Source organism: Callionymus lyra, chromosome 9 (assembly GCF_982586985.1).
Source record: "Callionymus lyra chromosome 9, fCalLyr1.hap1.1, whole genome shotgun sequence".
Taxonomy (NCBI): domain Eukaryota; kingdom Metazoa; phylum Chordata; class Actinopteri; order Syngnathiformes; family Callionymidae; genus Callionymus; species Callionymus lyra.
This window is the reverse complement of record NC_141826.1, coordinates 17,465,078-17,486,315: the sequence shown is the minus strand read 5'-3', so window position 1 is coordinate 17,486,315 and position 21,238 is coordinate 17,465,078. Positions and strand designations below refer to the sequence as shown.

Genomic DNA, 21,238 nt, shown 5'->3' with positions numbered 1-21,238 from the left:
AGAACATGCTTTCATTTCCCATCATTGCCAAATTGGGAAATAACAGATGATAGATTTAACCACTTTACTTTAATGAGGAAATCTTCAAAAGAATGAGCAATTATCCAACCGCACATTATTGTTTTCAGATTGTTAGTAATAGAAAAATGAACCACAGAGGTATTAAAGTGACATTAAAATAGCATTAGACACGCCTAATACTTAACTATTCAGCGAGCCTACAGGTTTTCTTTTCAACTACTAGGATTAGCTACAGCGACACCCTGAAGGCTCTGTAGGACACAGACAACACAGAGAAACCTATTAATGTTTGCCATATATTCGGGCAGTCGGAGGAAACTAGAGTTTAATATTTAATAATGCCTGAACCGTACTTCCTCATTCATCTCTTTAAAACCATTTTTAAATGAATATCGAATGACAAGAATAAATAAAATCTCTACCTTTAGCAAAAAGTAGTTGTACTTCATTTTATTAAGTATTCTTAAGTATACTATGGTATATGTACATGAAGGTATATATGAGGTAAATACTGCGAGTCTATAGTTTAGTTTACATGAGTAAATTCAAAGAACACTATTCTCTATACTACAAGTGTACAAGGTAGTTACTGCGAGTCTATAGTTTAGTTTACATGGGTATATTCAAAGTATACTATTGTCTATACTACCAGTGTACTAGGTATATACTGAGAGTCTATAGTTTAGTTTACATAAGTATATTGGAAGTATATAATTATCTATACTACCAGTGTACTAGAGATACACTCTGAGATTATAGTTTAGTTTACATAAGTATATTGGAAGTATACTCAAAGTAAACTATGCTCTTTACTACTATTGTACTAGGTATACACTTCTAGTAAGTGTTTTGGTTTATTGAATTATACTTCACGGAAAATGGCACCCTTTAAAACACTCACGCAGGACATAAACCAGCAACTATAAGTTTTCCTGGTATACGCCCTGACCACTGCACTACCGTGTATCACTTGTGTATTCCTGCGTTTGGATGAATATAAAATATTTTTGTGTCACATTTAAATTTCCAGCCACTTAATGGCAACAGTCATTACGTCCTCTGCAACTAAAGGAACAATAAAATCCTGGGGTATCCTGGCTATGACTGAGGACGAGAGGATACAGTAAACTCCAATAGCTTTTAAAAGTGATGTTTGGACATATTTGGGTCTCTAAACAAATGAAAACAGATACGACTTCGTCAAAAGTCATGTGGTCTTGTCTTAAGACAATACTACAAATATATCCTTGTTACTACAGCATCACAATATATTGGATTGTTGTATCCCTGTATCGAGAGACATATCGTAACGCCAGATTCTTGCAGATACACAACCCTAACTGTAATCATGTTTAATTATCTATGTTATTTATGTTGCAAGAAGTATACTGTACATTAGTGCAATGTTTTGAAGTATAGTAAGTAAGTAAGTAAGTAATTTTTATTTGTATAGCGCTTATACAGACCAGGGTCAAAAAGCGCTTAAACAATCAAAACAATATTCAATAAAGTATACACTTTAAAGGGCAAGATAAAACTGATAACACAACAGGAGTTCCAGAAAATAATGGAAAAGCCTGAACAAATAGATCAAAAGTAAAATTTATTGTATTAGATAAAACTCATATTTCACTTAAATATACTTATCTAGGTACAATCACGCCGCAATAAAACCTGTAGGCTTTTGTTCGCAGTGACAAAAATAATATTTGTATTTTTTACCTTCAACTTCCAAGCCTGTAGTTTCGCATTCTGACCAACAGATGTCGCCGCGAGTTGTAAACAGGTCAGCGAACTCCATTTTGTATGTTTTCCTGAAGGTTAGCGCCTACTTCCAGACACTGACGCGCGCTGGGGAAGAACCCAAAACTTCGTCGTGACTTGCTCCAACACAACGAGAAACGGATCGAAGAGAGACTCAAAGGGATTATGAGGGCGCTTTTCATCTCGGGTCTGATGTGAGTCAGGGTTTAGTGTCGGGTCAGTGTCATGTGCCGCGGACTGCTGCTACCTCCAACCAAAACAATGTTGACAGCCGACCTGTGGACATACGTCAACAAACTGTCATTTCCAGGGTGAGTAGGACATTATGAACATAGACGGGAAAACGACCTTAATCCCGGTGTGGGTCACGGTGGTGCTGAACGTGCAGTTTAAACGGGCTACATTAGCTTTGTCTGCTAGCACCTCGGTCACGCAGCTATATGTAGCTACTGTAACTGTACATTGCTAGTTAGCATGCTAGCAATAACCCCTGCTATAGACATGCGTCACAAGTTGACAAATCGAAGCAAACGTTACCGTGTATTTTTGTCTCCTTATCTTTTAGTCTCGCTGCACAAATGTGTACCGTGTACTTATTATTTTAACGGTTGCATTGTCGGATATTATGACGTGCGTGGCTGTTTTTGCAGACAAGCTAACCATGCTACTGTTAGCTTTGAAGGGCGCGCGTGCTTTGCAGCTTTAGCAGTGATCGAGTCGAGTCATGTTTTATTATTATTATTTATTATTTTATCAGTCACAGTGTTGTTTCAGCAACAGTGGGTTACATGGAGGCCAGAAAAAAAGTCACGACTCGCTGGTGGATTAAATGTTTTAAGACGTGCGTATGAAGTCAATTCATTTACTAGATGACTTTGAGCTTCACTAACATAATGAACCCACTTAAGAAAAGAAGCGCTTACTCTTTCTAAAGACTAGCGAGAGATTAGACGACTTATCGCCGGCCTGACATACCTGAAAACCCCTCTCCAGCCTTACCATGTAATACCTGTTTACTAATGCGTTTTCACACCAGTGTGCAGGGTTTACACCGAGTTGAAGTTCCAACTGAGAGGCCAGAAGATCTAAATGTTGTCAAAGGAAGCTCCAAGAACTCTGTTCTAAATGTGAAATAATAGAAGTTAAAGATAGTAATTTCCTAACATATAGAATGCAATGTGTTCAAATATTATGGCTCAGAATAATGTAACTGATAAAATGGTTGGTCAAACGGCATGAGATCCCGTAAGTCTCCACCTCTAAGGGACTTGTTGTATAAACAAAGCTGGGCGTGATTACAGCTGGATGGAGGGAGTGATGCCATTACTATGTCATTATAATAGACAGCGCTCTCGTAACCTCTCGTTCGCTTTTACATGTGGGTTAAAAAAAAGATAAATATAAGTAAGTAATGAGTTCAAAACATGGTCATGATGAGAGACTTTCTGAATCTTGGAAAGTAAGACCTCAACATTTTAAACATGCGAGTCAGGAACGACAGGTGTTTGACATTAGTTACCCTTTATGATAAGATTTCGGTGAAAAAGATCCTCAAAATGTGTGGTTATGAGCAGCTTAGCTGAGAAGTGTTTTTTATAGTTTCTATGTATCTAGGGTTATGAGAAAATGTCTAAACACCACAACATTGCAATGTTTTTTCATGATACTATATTGATATTCAGCAGCACTGTATCGATTGTTATCTATTTAATCTCCTTTAAAATCATTCTTTTTCGGTTTATATTTTAAATAAGTCTATGTAAAATAAAATGATTCGTTTTTTATGACAATCATTTTGCAAATATTCTCATTTTTCTGTTGTGTTTGTGTCAGAAGAAAAGAAAGCAGCGACGACTTCTTCAAGAGTCATGTGGTCTATAAATTCTACAATGCCGGTTTGCTCTTATCACGATGCATAGTAACGTTGTGTGTAATGTGTTGTGATGCGTATTGTATAGTATGATCCGGGCCAATACACACCCGTACCGGTTCAACATGTTATAATTAAATATTTATTTTTGTTGCAAGACTATCAGGCAAGGTTATTATTAGATTCAATTATGCAATTTAAACTGAAAAAAACAATGTTCGGTTTAACTTGTAATTATTAGCAGACTTTGCAAGAAAAGCCAGAAATAGTTGCGAGAACTCGATGGACAACTGTTGCAGATCTTGTGTCTCCTGCTCTCTAACTGCTTCTCCCTTTCCTCCCAATTTAGAAGATGGACGAAGCTGGAGCGGAGAAGTTAAAATATAGAAGAGATGGCCACCTAAGCAAACTTTCCTACTCTGAAAATCCTGAGGAGGGAGGTCCACTCAAAGTTGTCCCCCATGGGGCCGTATCCGTCACATCTGCCTCCTCTTTTGTTTCATCCAGCCTGTTGATGCAGCCAGGACAGGTGCCAAACGGCCTCCACATTCAGCCTGTCCCGCTGGAGCAAACCTCCAGCTCTCTGGCTGGGACTCTAGGCTATGTGCAGGAGGAACAGGAATCCAAGGCCCTAACCAAAGAACAGAGGCCCCCGCAGCAGTTGCTTCAGTCACAAACAACAACTATGTTTGGTTCACTGGGCGTACATATGCCCCTGTTCGACACCAGCAAAAGGGACCTGAACCAATCCTCCATGGATTCTCTGATTGGGGGCTCAGACCCCAATTTATTTCTGGTAAAAACAGAGGATTTTTCTATGGAAAGAGTAGACCCGATTGACTTTGATCATGCTTTTGAGAATATTGGCAAAGAAGTGGATGTAAACCAGAAATTATTCAGTGACAACACCTTGGATCTGTTGGACGATTTCGAGCTCATGGGCTCACCTTCCAATTTTTATGTCGGGGACGCCTTTTTGTCAACTCTTGCAGATGAGTCATTGTTAAGCGATCTAAATCCAGAGAAGGACTTGAAGTCTGTTGTAATTGAGACAAGTAGTAGCAGCGTCGTCTCCGTTGCCCAGAATGGCAGTGTTTTATCTAGTCCGGCTCAGTCCAGTCCCACCATATCCTCCACAGTCTCCCAGAGCCCTACACCCACCCCGGCTACCCTGGTCAAGAAAGAGAAGGACTCTGGGTTCATTCAACTCTGCACACCGGGTGTGATTAAACAAGAGAAGACGGCCGCAGGTCACAGTTTTTGCCAAATTTCAGGCACATCTCCAATGACCAGTTCGAGCACCATCTCAATCTGTGGAGTTAGCACTTCAGGAGGACAGAGCTTCCACTTTGGAATCAATCCCAACAGTTGCAACAACGCACTGAAGGACCAGACGCTGATGTCCACACTGTGTCTCCCAGTCACAACTATTGGAGGAACCTGGAACAGAGACCACAGTACAGTGGAAAACTCAGCCATACACCGAGCCACTGAGACTTTCCCAAGCTCTACGACTTTCACCAGCAGCTATGCCAGGTAAACATTTGAACTTTTTTAAATCAGAAGTTGGAGGTTTGTTGAAACGATGGGTAGATTTGATCACGTCTTTTTCCGCAGGTTCTACAAAAAATAGCACAGTCGGTTGTTCTGCTCTGTTAACTTTTTTTTTTTGTGGTGAAAGAGTGTGTGTTACAGCCAAGTGCTCAAACTTTGCAAAAACAACAGGGTGAACTCAGCAGGGAAATTCCACTTATCTTAACTTTCTTTTCCTCTGTCAAACTAAGCATCTTCAGCTCTACAGTGTGTGTGTGTTGTCGTCGCTGCCTGAGAGAAAATCTAGATATTTACCAGAGATCTCTGCATTATCTCTCCGATTTGAATTTCACTTCTAAATGTGGAGACCTCGGCCCCAGAGTGGAAAAATACTGCCTCACAAAGTGTCTCTTGTGTAATTACTGAGGTGCTGCCCTGTAAGAGTTTTATGGTTCCAGCTGTGAGCTTGGGTTTGGGGCCCCACTTCGAATTAGTTCCATAGAATTTCCTCTAAAACTTGAGCATGTCGGTATGTTTTTCTAAGAACTAGTTTTTGCATTTAAGAAACAAATTGGACACAGCTAAATTGAATCATTTTTGTTTAATTAACATTTAAATAAAAGGCTTATTTATTGCTCTTCAATGAAAGTTGATATATTCAAGATTAAGATGACCCTTGCCGGTCGGGGTCAAGCAAAGGCTGCATTGATCCCCACATATATTTGGTACTTAAGCTTTACATTTAGTTCTTTAGACTGTTATGATAATTAAATCACAACATGCGTTTTGTAAACTCTTATATAAAACTATCTTTCTATTCCTGTTCATGTCTTCCTATTCGATTTCTATTTCTCTTCTATTGAAGAGTAGCATCTATGAAGCCATTGTTTTAAGAATGTTTGGCGCGAGTGTGATGCAAAATGCCTGCCAAAGCAAGGATCGTGACGGCCTACTTCAGGATTGAACCGAGATAAAGAACAGTGATGCTGTTGTAGTTGAAAACACAACTTGGATATTACATATCCTCCATTACTAAACAAATATACTTGGACTTAAATTAGCTATAGCTACACGTGCCTGTGTTGTAGAAATCTTCAACATCCTCTTGTGAGTATTAATGAATGTAAATAATACATATACAGGCTTTGAATTTAAACTTTTAAGGTCAAGGCAAGTGTTGCCTTAAAGAAGAGCATAAAGTTTAGGGCACCAAGGCAAACATTTCTTTCAAAGTAGGGGCACAAAAGCAAATGTGTGTGTTTATATATGTATATATATTCTAGAGGAAATTATAAACAAATATATAAAACGCCATGCAATTATCATTTTATCAATATTATTGTTTTCATTAGCGGTTTGTATTCAAAAGTATACAAATCCATGTATGTTACACACTTAGTCGCTGACAGCTACGAATCAAAATAAAAACATAGACAGGTTTAGGAACTGGCGAGTTTCGAGAGCAAACGAACCACTAAATACTTTTAGCACTGCATTTAAAAAATAAAAATAAAAAAGTTGTGTATTTTGCTACATTTTTTCCCAACAGCCTGTAATTCCTTGTCTCCTTTTTTCACCCTTTACTTGCTCAGCATTTTTAATGTTCGCTGCCTGACCAAAATTTACCGGACACATTAACTCCTTCGAGACGCTGATGTAACGAACCGCTCGGCTGTTTCCGTCGTCAGTTAACCTTTGACACAAGCTTCCACTATCTTGGTTACCTCTTACCATTAGATATTGAACAGTTGAAAATGTTAAATAACAGTCAAGTCTGGACGATTTTATTATTTTCATTCGAAGAAACCATTATGTTACCAGTATTTATTAACAAATTAAAAGCCAAGGGCGGTCACGGCAAGTTGTTGCCGTAAACACGGGTACATTTTTCATGGCATTACGGCAAAAGTTGAGTACGGTCATGGCAAGCGCCGTGGTTGCCGCGGTGAAATTTGAACCCTGCATATAATATACATTTTATCACATACACTTATTGTTATTTCTTTATGACTTGTCACAATCTTTTGACGGGTTCAGGAGATTAGTTAATGCAGATGTAAGTGGACATTGCTCCGAGGGTGTCGATGTGAGCACAACTTCAGATTAATGAGATGAAGGTCTTATGATCTTGGACATTAACTGTCTGAGATTAGTCACTGAAACCAGACAGGACTGACTCAGAACCTGTATTTCAGCGAGTCCCTCTACGTGAGGTTTGCCCAGGCACGTTCCAAGTTGTGCACATGTTAGACTGGCAAAACGCACGTGTGGAGATTATGAGTCAACAGTGGAAACTGACTTTGAGTCACTGCAGAATGCATCTATAATTGAGATTCTCACGACTGACCTGGAACAATTCCCTTTTGTTTCTTGTGTTACTTCAATTGGATCCGAGATCACTCATCGAATTTCTTTTTTAAAGCTGGTTAATTGTCTAGTATTGGTATAAGGTAAGGTAAGGTAAAATGTGGACATACAGGATGTCTTTGCCACAAAAATGCCTGCAAATCTGATTTGTTTTTGTCGTCCCATTTTTGGACCAACGACATGTAGAAAGACAGTGAAAGAAGCAGTTGGAATATCCAAATAATCTTTGATAGAAAGTGAAGAGTCAAATGAAAGAGTAGTTTTTGTCAGGAAAACAAAACTGTTGCCGTGTAAGCTGATAAAACATAACCTAACATAAAAATAAACATCATTTGTGATTCACTTCGTAAAATGCATATATAATCTTTCAGGTTTTTCATGTAAAATATTTTAAATTTCAACTGGAAGTAGCAACAAATTAACCCAATAAAACAAAGTAATAATACATTCTCGCACCATTCAAATCTTCCGTTACACCCTATAGAAGGCGAAGCGTGCTGAACGATGCTCTGGCCAATGACGGGTTTTCTTCAGGACATGTGACGGTTAATTTTGGAGTGAGGTGGAGCGTTACATGATCCGTCAAAAGCTACTCGTCGACAAAATAAATGCAGAGAAAACTGTGCAAACTGATCAGCGTCCGAAATAGAAAAGTCCGCTCTGACAGACGACATGTTCGCACATCTGTCGGCTAGGAATCCTCCGTTGTTTTTCTTCCCCTTCGAATCATTCTACCGGAATGATTGAAACCCTTCATCTGTGTGCATCGTTGAACCATCTCACCAATCAAACACTGTTGAGAGAACCTTGAGTAAATCTCCTTCTTTGCCTCTGCGTTTTTTCCACTGAAAAGCCTGACTGACGACATGAAACCCCTGTAAATGGTCTTCTATGGTGCAGTCGATGCTGGTGTTTGCTTATGTATTTAATATGAGCGAGGCAGTCTGTATGCGTTAGGGCATATCTGTGTGTGTGGGTGTGTCCAGTATGCGGCGGAGAAACACTCGCTTGACCTACTTTTCTTCCCACAGCTGGCGCCATGTGAGCGCACCAGATGAAATGCCAGCCATTCCACTCTTTTACTTTATCACTGCTTCCTTGATCAGACTGCTCCCCTTTTCTATGATCAACCTTTTAATAGCATTTGACATGACTTTTCGAGGTGACTACGCCACCTTATAGTTTCCTCATGTTTACTTTACCAATCGGCTAATGACTGGCATAAATCCTAGTGACTTTCTTGTCCTCAATTATTTCCCATATTACCGATGTCGATATGGGAATCTCCTCAGGGTGCATGTTTACTGTTCACTTCCTTCCTGTTGCAGCAAAGCTGTTAAATATGGCCTTTTTTACGATCTTTTAACTTTCTAGGAATGCACGACCAGGCCTTGTGTAGATGATGTCGTTGGTTACATTTGATCTGTGATTTATACTCGCCGCGGTGAAGTCCACGGCTGAACTGCAGCGGACAAGTGTGATCTTGTTTCACTGCGTTTCATTCCGAGCCGTCACCCCTGTGGTAATGAAAACTGTTTTTACAATAACGCCATCCGACTTAATGGGCTCACCGTTGGGGGTCTTTGTGCTGCTTCTAACGTGCTGTACAATGAGGACATAATGTATGTCGGACTCCATATGGGTCAGAGGCGGGGCAGACAAGCCAGTAACAGCTTGTAGCACATCCGTGTAGATGGTGTCATTGTGCAGATGGCTATGGACCTGAATATAGAACAATGAACAAAGTTGTATTTGATTCAAGCTGCATTATGTAACATTGTCTCCTATTATGATTGGCTTAATATAACTTGCATAATGGCAGCCTTGTTTCAATATGGCTTGAATCCTGATGGGAATTTGACTAAGAAGTTGAAACGGGAAACCGATTTTAACTTTTTTTGTAACTTTGTGTACAAACGCAAATATAGTTATGTAAGTAAGTAATGCGGCAAAGGTTCAATGCAGAGGCCTTGAAATTGCAGTTACACTTTTAACCTGAGACAATATTTTCAATCTAATGTATTGCTGCTTGAAAACTGCATAAAATAGTTAGGAAAATTATCTGTAAATTTAAAATTAATTAAAAAAAAAACTCTTTTAATATACGATATTTGATTCACATTAATGAGAAACGGTGAGTAATGAATGTGTTTTATCTTCAATTCTCTTTCTTACAGTTCGAGATAAAAGCCATAATACATGGCATAAGGTCAGAGAACAAAAGTTAATGTCAATAAAATGATTGATTTGACTTTGTACACACTTGTGAGCGCAAAAATGAAATGAATAGACATACTGAGAAACTCATTTGTCAGACAAAGAATTCCAGTGCAACCGCTGAACGAACAATGTTGTTCTTCTCACATTGGAAAAGGCAGCCGTGCTGTCTTGCATGTGAGCCACTGAGAGCGTGCAGACCAGTTCCGCTTTCTATTTTGATGGCTGCAACCTCCGGGAATGAGCTTCCTTCTGCTCCTCTCTTGCTCTGGCACGCATGCTTCACTCTTTATCAGCCCAAAATGACTAATGATGACAAACCTTTTGACTGTTATCTCTTCTAACAAGCTTCATACGACAAGCTGTTGCATCACCCAGGATGTTTGATCATGAGATAGAAAGATAGTACATGACATTTCGAGTCATTTCTATGATTGCAGTAAACTGTAAAAGTACACATGACAGAACAACACAATCTCGAGAAATGGCAACTGGACGGCATTTTATAGCATTTTCCCCCCCAAGTGCTGTGTGGTAAAAATTCACGGTTACTTTCCCATAAAACAAACTTCTTAAAGGGTGATTCTTTGCCTCTAGGGACGGATGGACACGTTTTAAGCATAGTTGATGTTAAAAATAAGATTTGTTGTTTTTATTAATTTGTTAAAATCATGAGGGAGTCAACCGGAGCTACACAATATTTTTGTACCACTACAACAGAAGAGACAACAAGATGTTATTTCAGCTGGCTTTTTGGTGGGCTCAAGAAAAACGTAGTTTCCTTCTGTCACGGTACAAGCATGTTGCTGATCTGAAACATGTGCGAGTTGACAAACCATCAATCTCAGCAGATGCACATGAACGCAGGGTCAGGAAACGGCATCGACCACAAAACTGTCGAATACAGACTAGATTAGTCAGCAGGACTAAGACCTACATCTCCGAGTACATCTCAGTGACGTCTCTGGATCTCTTGTCTGTAGTTCAATCATGAGTTGAACATTCATTCGGTGGTTTTTGCTTCGTCACCTTCAGTCCAAATAAAGACCTTGACGTCGCAGTTAATAAGAACTCGCTAATATCTTGGTTTCGGTTAAATCATTAACACTCAGTAAAACAGAAGTGAGTCGTGATCATGATGCACATGTTTAGATAACTTATCTCGGCTGTGGAGATATTGTGGATTATCTACTGCTGAAGTGTGATACGAAGGCTCTACGAGTATATATCATGTGATATTTGCTTTTAAAGAGGATTATGACTTGTTAAGCAGCCTCTAAGTTAGTGGAAAAACGCACACTATTTAAAAAAAAAAACAAGTTTCTTTTGCTCCCTCAGGAACTTTATCAATCGACTGTGTAAAGGAAGCTCAAACACCCCCGACAGATGAGTTGTGAAAAAGGAATTTTTTGGCGTTTTATAAACATGAACAAATACCAGAGAGCTTTCGTAAACCATGATGCGGTGTTTTGGACTTGGTTGTGGAGTCTGAGGCCTCGTTGAAGAAACAAGACGTAGCTTCTATAATTGGATTGAAACGCGGAGACTTAGGCCATTATTCAAGCTGTGTGTGATTACACCAGAGTCCTGGTCAGGGTCAAACCTCCAACTGGAGGTGACCAGCGTGCAGGAAATAGGTCACTTTCTTACAACTACTAAAATGACATGAACGTTGTTAAGCTCTATTTATTTCAATTAATATAAAGAACAGGCTCCAAAGTAAACATCACAACGTTCTACTTTTCTTGATAATCATATGGTAAGAAATACAAAAGGTAAACAATTCTGACTTCAATCTTTGCTATTCAAACATTTATACTCGATATACTAGTGGAGGCGTGACCCCGTGACTCTCCTTTGTAGAATACCAAGAATCTATTTGACACGGGTTGTATTGTTTTCCTAGAAGGGGTCACGCATAAATGTCCCGTCATCCTGCTACACCCTCCTAATGCCGAGGCGTGGTCGCCCTCCTTTTTGTCGAGTCTAGGTGACGTGGGACGGCTCGGGCCGTCACAGCAGCCGCCGCTGATCGGCTCTCGTCACATAAGACCCATCGATTCATCTCTACAGTGTGAGCCTCACAGTTGTTGTTGTTGTTTCGCTGCTAAATCCCTGCGAGTATTTCTGTCCCTGGGTCGCTGTGGGGGCGTGGACCTCTGGGGCGGGTGGATGTCGCGGGTCCTGGTGACCTCCAGTGGCCGTTTAGAGTCGTTACAGTTTTTATTTGGTCACATGTTTGTACATGTTGAGGCTTTCAATAAAGATGATGTGGTCTGGCTATTAATAGATTCATGACATTAAATTATGTAGCAGATTAGTAAGACATGTGAATTTTTTTTTTTTTTTCCAGCTACATGCTATTTTCATCGCAGTTCATCCGAAAACATTCACTAAGAAAAGAAAAATAAACGATAGTCAAATACCATGCACATGAATCCCGTCCTCTGATCTTCCACGTCTTCCGTCTGCAGCTCCACTCCGAGAAAGGAAGCCGGCGCCACCTCAGGATCGACCCAGGGAAAGAGTGGGACTCATAAGATCTGCCTGGTGTGCTCGGACGAGGCCTCAGGATGTCACTACGGCGTGCTCACCTGTGGCAGCTGCAAGGTCTTCTTCAAAAGGGCTGTGGAAGGTAAGAAGAAGAGCTTCGTCACTTCATGTCTGTGGAAATGTATCGGTGACATCAGAACACTGCATTTAAAATGTATGTTTTTAATTATATTTTATGGATTTAATTATTCCTATTTAAATTGAATTAAATCATTTCTATAATCAAAGTTCGATTTTCTTTTAATAATGAATTTTAAAAAAGTCTTGTTTTTCGATGCATATTAAACTTTCAATAATTCCAAAATATTTTTTATTTGTAGTCTTTATAATTCAATATAAGAATGTTGGTAAAATACACATTTAACTGTCCAATTGTGGATTATAAGAACATCATATAAATTGATGATTTAAAAATAATATTTAAAACAAGTTGCATTTGAATTCATTAAAAGGCCACGAATTAAAAACCATTTAATTTAAAACAAGTATACTTTTTTTTTGTTAATGGAATAAGAATAATAAACTATGTATACAACAAAAAAGCCATTATTTAGATTATATTACTATATATTTTTTAATTAAATTAAAAGAAACTCAACCTTTTAATCTAGAAGTTGAAAACAATGCTTACATTTTTTTTTAAATTAGAAAGAATTAAAGTTAGAACATTTGAAATTTGAAATTAAACTATTTAGAATCAGAAGCTTTTAGTGTCAGTGTTTTGTTGTGGTGGCATTACAGAATATAAAAATGAAACAATAAAACACAATAAATTAAAATATGAGACGTTACCACAAAATGGCATGTAAAAATATTATCACTAAAAAATAAAAATGTAATATTTAATAAACAATGTTCAGCAGATTTGTAGAAAGAGTTCTTAAACCGTGATGTTTAATATTCTTACATAAATGCCGGTTATGTCAACAAACAACTTTATATTCTGCTTCCTGAAAACTTCTCTGGATGAAACTCACTTTGATCATGTTTTTCATAAACGCAAGTTAATCTGACATTACAGCTAAATAACATGCGACTCCCTGTCTTCCGTGTGAGCCACAGGGCAGCATAACTACTTGTGCGCCGGCCGGAACGACTGCATCATCGACAAGATCAGGAGAAAGAACTGTCCCGCCTGTCGTTTCCGCAAATGCCTGATGGCGGGAATGAACCTGGAAGGTAAGGAAGTGAACCTGAAGCAGCGGCGGAAGAAAAAGAAACGTCTCTAAACTATTCAATGTTGACGCCGCAGCGCGGAAAACCAAGAAGATGAACCGAATGAAGGGCATCCAGCAGAGCAACCCTCCAGCGGTGACTCCGCCTCCTCCGGTCGACGCTCCGTCCCTGGTACCCAAGTGCATGCCTCAGCTGGTCCCCACCATGCTCTCGCTCCTGAAGGCCATCGAGCCCGAAACCATCCACGCCGGCTACGACAGCACCGTGCCCGACACGTCCACCCGCCTCATGACCACGCTCAACAGGCTGGGGGGGCGTCAGGTGGTCTCCGCCGTCAAGTGGGCCAAAGCTCTGCCAGGTTGGCGTCGCAGATCCTTTTGTTGTTTTGGTGGTCCAGAGTCCTGGAGCGTTTGTTCTCGCCGCAGGTTTCAGAAACCTCCACTTGGACGACCAGATGACCCTCCTGCAGTGCTCCTGGCTCTTCCTCATGTCCTTCGGTCTGGGCTGGAGGTCCTACCAGCAGTGCAACGGCAACATGCTCTGCTTCGCACCGGACCTGGTGATAAACGAGTGAGTCCTCCTCGCTACGGAAACTACTTAACTCGGTTATTGATCAGTTCTTTTGCCATGAAAGTTACTGGTTGAAGGAAATCATTTTTAATTCTGGATCGACACGGCCTTGAGAACTGACACTTTTTACTGACGAGTAGGAAATGACTTGGAAAAACAAGCAGAACTAACCCTTAAATAAAGTTTAAGTAAATATTGATACACATAAATATATATTTATATTTATACACTGCCTCGAATAAAAAGAATTCCCTTTTTATGCTTTAAAGCATTTTTTACAAATCAAAATTCAATTGGTTTACGTTTATGGTTTATATTGCAACAAATTGTGTATAAAATAAAATAATTCGTTTTTTCAAATTTACAATTTACAGGCAAATATTCACAGCAGTTTTGTGTTGCGATTTATGTTCCGGCCGCTAGATGGCAGCAGTCATAACTTCCTCCGTAGTTAAAGGAACAATGAAAGCCTGCGAGATACCAGCCATGACTGAGGATGAGAGGATACAGTTGACTTCAGCAGCTTTAAAAAAACTGATGTTTGGACATATCTTTGTTTCAAAACAAATGAAAGCAGTTACGACTTCGTCAAGAGTCATGTGGTCTGTAAATTCTGCAACACCAGTCAAGTACTGGACAATAATACAAATATGCCCTTGTTACTACAGTACCACAATATATAGTAATATCCTTGTATATTTCATTGTTTGTTTATGATATTTTAACTTTGTTATTTCTTGACAATACACACTTATACTCCTAAATATGCAGGAAATATAATTTGGATTAAATCCTTACTACATTATTACATAATAACTATAAAATATAATAAAAATGACCCATTCAATAATATATATATATAAATATGCTTGTAGTAGTTAAGGAAAAGAAGACATGAGATGCACTTACCTTTCCCCAGGAAGAAAGAAAGTTCCCTCTCCAGTCATTTTGTTGAGCGTTCATAGCAAAATATCAAGTCACGTACGAGTCTCTGCCTTAAATAACCGGGAGCTCTGCCCTCAATAATGTGGTCGTAATAACGGCAAAGTTTGGATAAAAGTGAAGGAAGAGTTCCCTGAAGCACCTCTACTTTTTAATATATTTGTTTATGAGTTTCTTCTTTCCCCCCCCCATTCTGCCCAAATCAACTTTTCTCCCTCCTAGGAGTGTTTTATCTCATTCCAGCGTTCTCTCTGTGTGTCTGCAGGGAGCGCATGAAGCTGCCCTACATGGCGTACCAGTGCGAGCAGATGCTGAAGATCTCCAGCGAGTTTGTGCGTCTGCAGGTGTCTCACGACGAGTACCTGTGCATGAAGGTCCTGCTGCTGCTCAGCACAGGTCAGAACCCTCCGTGATTCGAGTGAACGAGCGCGACTAAGAGGCGACGCCGTGAGAACAGATGTTGGCGCTTATTTAAAAACGCCACGTCGGAGAGTTTTCCGTGAATCATCCATAGCCGTGACGGTTTTTAGTTTAGAGGCGGTTTTTTATTAAAGGTCACTTCTAAAAACACACTGTCATCTTCCACTAAAAAAAGGCTTGAGAGTAGAGTATTATTTTTGCTTACTCGGCAGAAACGTATTTTTAGGCAGAAATCATACTTTAATATGTAACTTCAATACACATACAACCTAGTGGGTTCACTCGTTACCAGACCCACCTTAAGTATGGTGACTACAAAAGAAAATGGACTTCCATGATGTCTTTATAGTCACTGATCAATTTAGTGGCTGCTGATTGGTCTCTACAATGTATCTAAATGCCATGTCAAAAGGGATCGACGGCTGTGATTGATTGGCTGGGCGGCAAAGCATTTTGAAAGTCGTTTAGGTCACCATTACTGAGAGTTTTCTTTAAGTAATTTCACATTATATGCAATGTTGAAATTAATGTTAAATGCATCATTTTAACAAGCCAAGAACTATATGTTTTGACTTATTTTTCAACATGATTGTGACGCGTTTAGCGACATCCATACTTCTGTTGTGTTCAAATCCACATTTCTGCCTCTAATGCACGAGTGTAACGACAAGAAATGGATGCTCGGTGTTTGACCTTCACTTCCTGCTGCAGTGCCAAAAGACGGGCTGAAGAGTCAGGCGGTGTTCGACGAGATCCGGATGTCGTACATCAAGGAGCTCGGCAAGGCCATCGTGAAGCGCGAGGAGAACTCCAGCCAGAACTGGCAGCGTTTCTACCAGCTGACCAAGCTGCTGGACTCCATGCACGAGGTGAGACCGGTCGCTGGTTTCGACTCCCTCCATTGTCGCCCGGGGTTAGCTCCCAGAATGCTCTGCAATCAGGGAACATTTCTAAAGTTAAATACAGACTTTTTAAAGATTCCTTCATCTTTCTCACTCACTCAAAAACGTTGAAGATTCGCCGTCTCTACGATAGTGAACGTTCTTAGCGTCGGTGCTTTTTCCGGTCATTTTTGAAAAAACAAAATTTACACAAACAATCGCTCATAATACAAAAATATTGATACTTAAACATGCAATATTTCTTTTTCACAAAACCAAAAACACTGTAACAAAAGAAAACTTTGTTTTTTTACTTAACCTATATGGTTTATATTTTAGCAAGAGTGTAGAAAATACAACAATTACATTTTTCTTTACAAATAACATGTAAAATATTCAGTTTATTCATTTTTGTGTTGCAATTTAACTTCCGGCAGCTAGATGGAAGCATTTAGTACGCCCTCCGCAACTAAAGGAAAACTGAATTCTAGCGATAGCTGAGGACGAGAGGATACAGTTGACTCCGGCCGCTTTTAAAGCGAGTTAAGGACGTAATTTGGTGTCAAAACAACAAAAGTTCTGTGGTCTGTAAATGATAATATTTTAGTTCTTGCGCAATACTACAATCCTTGGTCCTACAAATATTACAATATATTGTATCGTGATACGTATCGTCTCGCCAGATTCTTCCCAACACACCCCCCTAATCAACAATTTACCTTCTGCAGATGGTCGGGGGTCTCCTCAACTTCTGCTTCGACACGTTCGTGAACAAGTCCCTGAGCGTGGAGTTCCCGGAGATGCTGGCGGAGATCATCAGCAACCAGTTACCAAAATTCAAGGCCGGGAGCGTCAAAGCTCTTCTCTTCCACCAGAAATGACTGAGACCTTCGATTGGGACTCAATGCCTTAACCCCCTGAACCCCCCGAACCCCCTCACCCCGCCCATGAGAGTAGAAGAAGAGGCGACGAGTATGCAACTTGACTGCTCTGCAGCTAGAGAAGGAGCCTGGAGGAGCGTCCGGGCTGCAGTAGGAACCGCGGTGTAGGATATAGGAAGATCATTCTGGAGTGAGTAGATCAATAGACGTCCATCTCCTCTCAGGTTTCTTACCCTCACATTCATAACCAGAATATATTCGTCAAATATCTGTACAGGTATTTTCTACATTTTACAAGGCTGACAGTTTATAACGTTTTCCTCGGAGGGTAACGAAGCTCAAACCTTTTTTGTCGTAATCGATGTGAGTTATTATGAAATCCATCTTTTTTTTTTCTTTGTCGTCGTTTTAAAAAAAAAAGAGGCTTATTTTACTTAGATCGTTTACACGCTCGAACCCGAAAAAACCTCTTCCAGGTTAACGCACGTCTGTGATAAAAGGGAAACGAACATGTGCCTTTTTTTGTCATATCATCCCGAAGCAAGATTCTATCAAACTCCTCTCACGTACGCTGATTGTACTTTCTAGTCACATGCAGTCGCAACCTTGTCCTCAGTAGTAGAACACTTTACTGGTGTCACCGACCCTCCAGTGCGACAGAAGCACTTTTTTTCTTTCCCTCTAGACTCCGCTTAAGGCTTTAAAACGACCGTCACCCCCCCGCCCCCCCAACCCGACACACCTTCTTCCACTGCAGTGAGTTCGATGAAAACCTGCGTCTGCCAATCAGGAAAGAAAGAAAAAAAAAAACATATTTATCATGTTGATATTTTAACCAATTAGAAGCTAACGTTTTGTAAAAAACTAAAAACACATGTGGAGTCGCGGCTCCAGCTTTTGATAATCACTGATCAATGTCCGGATTCCAGGATTTCTCTCGTCCCAACAGGAGCACTTCCTGCAGAAAAAGCACAGCCAAGACATTTTAAAAAAAAAGGAAAGAAAATGAATACAATCTGGATATGTAACATTTTAGAAAACACATTTTTGTGTTGTGAAATGTGACGCACTTTGTTAAAAAGCCTCTCTATTTTTAAACCATAGGTTTAGTTCCCACACAAAACACTGTTGGAAAAAGGAAAAACCTGGAATCTGAAGAAATGTTGGAATGTAAATTGTCTTCTTTTTTTTTTTTTTAAAAACCCAGATTATCAAGCTTTAGAGATGCAGGTTTTTTTGCAACAACAACAAAAAAAAAAAATGTTGAGCCCCAACATGAGTAAAGCGCTTAGCACTAGTCACCTTTAGTGAAAGATTGATCCTCTTAACGTCAGTGCCAAACTGCTGTTTGTCCGTTTTTTCCAGTGACGTCTGTGTCGTTCACGACCCGCCGCCGCCACGGTCGTGAAGTCGTGTGTAAATGTGATGTGTCCGTCATCGTGGGTTTTTTTTTGTCGTTTTTTCCCCCCCCCACACGTCCTCATCGAGCACAAACCAACAGGTCATGTGATGTGAATGTTCAGAGAATTTAGTTAGTTGCATGTGTGCGAGTCGGTGTCAGATCAGCAACAAGATATCTTTTTCATTTTTATCCCTAAATGACATCATAAACTCAAATTGTCTTCGAAGCCACTCTGAACGAGGGCTGTGTATCGACTGGAATCGGTCACGATGTATTGTGATCTTGTACGAACGACGATATATTTGTAGTATTGACGAGTACTTCGCGTTGCAGGATTTACCGACAGCTTCTTAAAAAAAAAAAGACAGGCTTTTCTTTGATTTTCTGGAACTCCTGTTGTGTTATCAGTTTTATCTTGACCTTTAAAGTATATACTTTATTGATTATTGTTTTGATTGTTTAAGCGCTTTGTGACCCTGGTCTGGAAAAGCGCTATATAAATAAAAATGACTTACTATATTTTTGAGAAGGAAAAAAAGAAAAATAGTCAATACAGGGCTGTTGAATATCGATACAGTATCGTGAAAAAGACATTGCGATACATCTATCGATATCTTGCCACACCTTTACTCTTAAATAGATTAATTATTCATATTTTTTTTGTGAAACGGCAGGGAATTCAACGGTGTCATTCTTCCAGTGGCGAGTGTTGGTAGTGCAGCCTCTGACATCACTTCCCTTCCCATTTCATAGTGCCGTGATTCTATCGATAAATACTGATCCCGTGATAAAATCTAGTCTAAAAGTTTCCAGCAGCTCTGCTCAGAGTCCACGATGACTTAGCTCCGACATTCTTATAAAAATAGACAGTTTTTAGCCACGTTTTAATTTTTTTTTCCCCAATGTTGCTGGTCTGACACCTCAGGGTTTTTTTAAAAAACAGTCTGTTCCGGTCCATCCCTTCTTCCCCGGGACTAACAATCTCTCTCTGCTGCTTTCATCCAACGCTGTTCATCTCGCACTTTTTACCGATTTTTCGTTTCCGTGACAACCGCTCTCCTATTCAGTGTAACACACAACTCTCTGCTGCTGATGATTCCTATTGTCCTCAGATCAAAACACGCACACACACACCATCCTCTTACTCCCAAATGTATCCGTGGATTTACATTTCGGAGGAAGAGTTTTTATGCAATAGAAACAACGAGCCCTCCTCCATACGAGATGTTGTAACTTCCTTTTTTTTATCTTTTTTTTTTTTTTTCTCTGATATAAGCTATTTTGCAACCAGGAGATTCACAGGCGTCTCTGCAGGCCAGACCTTCAGGAAAAGAAACTCGTCACAGTCTCAGCGACGGTGCCGGAGAAAAAGCTATTTTAACGTTTGAACACACGGTGACCAAAGCAGACAAACTCAACTTGTCAGTCTCAACATTTGTACAGATTTTTTCTTTGTAGACTTTTTTTTTTTTTACTTTTAATCCAACGATTTTTTTTTTTTTGGTCAAACTGTGCAAAACTGTGAATAGAATAGAAGTCAGTCTTTTTCACAATTGTTGTGAAAGTAAAATCAACTAGCTTGAAAAAAAAAAGAAAAGAAAAAACACAAAAATATTTGCACTACCCAAATATTCTTTTAAATCTATTTTGTATAAGACATTATGCAGACGTGGATTTTTGAGGACGATCATGTTTCACTGGTTTCTTCAGTTTTCCAGGAACATAAAATTGAAATTGTAAATATCAAATCACTGTAAAGAAAACCTTGTATTGGTCTCAGAGTTGGTTTTCTACACACTTGGATCTCTGTAGTGTGACCTCCACATTGGCCTTCCCCCCCCACTGATTAAAGTTTTACTGAACGCTCTTGGTTTTCTTCCACACGTGTGCATCAGCTCTAACACACAAATAACTCAACACAAAACACAATCCACTGATGACACACACAAATAGGCATGCATACATCAACATCTGAACACACAAGTCAACATTATAGACATACACACTTGTGTTTAAAAGCAAAATCAAAGAAACATTTTCACCCCAAAAAAAAGTAATACACCGAAAAAAGATGCATTTACACTAAAAATAGTGCGTGAACCTAGACCTACTCGAGTGTAAAAAAAACAAAAAAACATTTTGCACAAAACATCTATGTAAACACTCAAGTATAAGAACACACGTCCAATGAAGACCATCCTTATGAACACACACAAATAGACATTTCAGACAGACACACTAACATACACACAAATACGTTTAAAATAACGACTAGAAGATTCATTGAAAAAAAAAAATGGAGGGTAGTGGTATGAGAACACGTTTATAGGAACACACAAAACCACACAAACTGAAACACTAGGTTTAAGAAGACTCACCAACTCCTTTAAACACCAAAACACACACACACACACACACACACACACAAACATCTCAATTATAAAGACACACAATATAGAAATAAATCAACACACAAGTAAGCAAATAACATAAGAAAACACGAACAAACAATACCAAAATAAACCAACGCACAAACATGAACAAACACACAAGTCAAAATACCGAAATAAACCAACACACAAACAAACATAACATAAGAAAACACGAACAAATACACAAGTCACAATACCGAAATAAACCA

At 39.4% G+C, this 21,238-nt stretch overlaps 1 protein-coding gene across 2 annotated transcripts; it reads left to right on the top strand.

Moving 5' to 3' along the window:
- The first annotated feature begins 1,846 nt into the window (after positions 1-1,846).
- Positions 1,847-19,485, top strand: nr3c1 (nuclear receptor subfamily 3, group C, member 1 (glucocorticoid receptor)). Of its 2 annotated transcripts, none has more exons than XM_087799542.1 (9): positions 1,847-2,096; positions 4,005-5,191; positions 12,247-12,407; positions 13,382-13,504; positions 13,578-13,859; positions 13,927-14,071; positions 15,279-15,409; positions 16,145-16,302; positions 17,043-19,485. In XM_087799542.1, the coding sequence occupies exons 2-9, from the start codon at positions 4,008-4,010 to the stop codon at positions 17,193-17,195; spliced, it is 2,337 nt and encodes a 778-aa protein (XP_087655668.1). In that variant the 5' UTR covers positions 1,847-2,096; positions 4,005-4,007; the 3' UTR covers positions 17,196-19,485. The 2 variants fall into 2 exon arrangements, with proteins under 2 accessions (XP_087655668.1, XP_087655669.1); XM_087799543.1 differs by having other exon boundaries at positions 1,908-2,096; positions 4,008-5,191; positions 13,388-13,504.
- Positions 19,486-21,238: the final 1,753 nt, after the last annotated feature.

Excerpts from the sequence above, each read along its gene's own strand:
- nr3c1 (XM_087799542.1), top strand. The coding sequence starts at position 4,008 with ATGGACGAAGCTGGAGCGGAGAAGTTAAAATATAGAAGAGATGGCCAC. Across the intron at positions 13,860-13,926 it reads GTGGGCCAAAGCTCTGCCAG|GTTTCAGAAACCTCCACTTG; the intron begins GTTGGCGTCGCA and ends TTCTCGCCGCAG. Across the intron at positions 16,303-17,042 it reads TGCTGGACTCCATGCACGAG|ATGGTCGGGGGTCTCCTCAA; the intron begins GTGAGACCGGTC and ends TACCTTCTGCAG.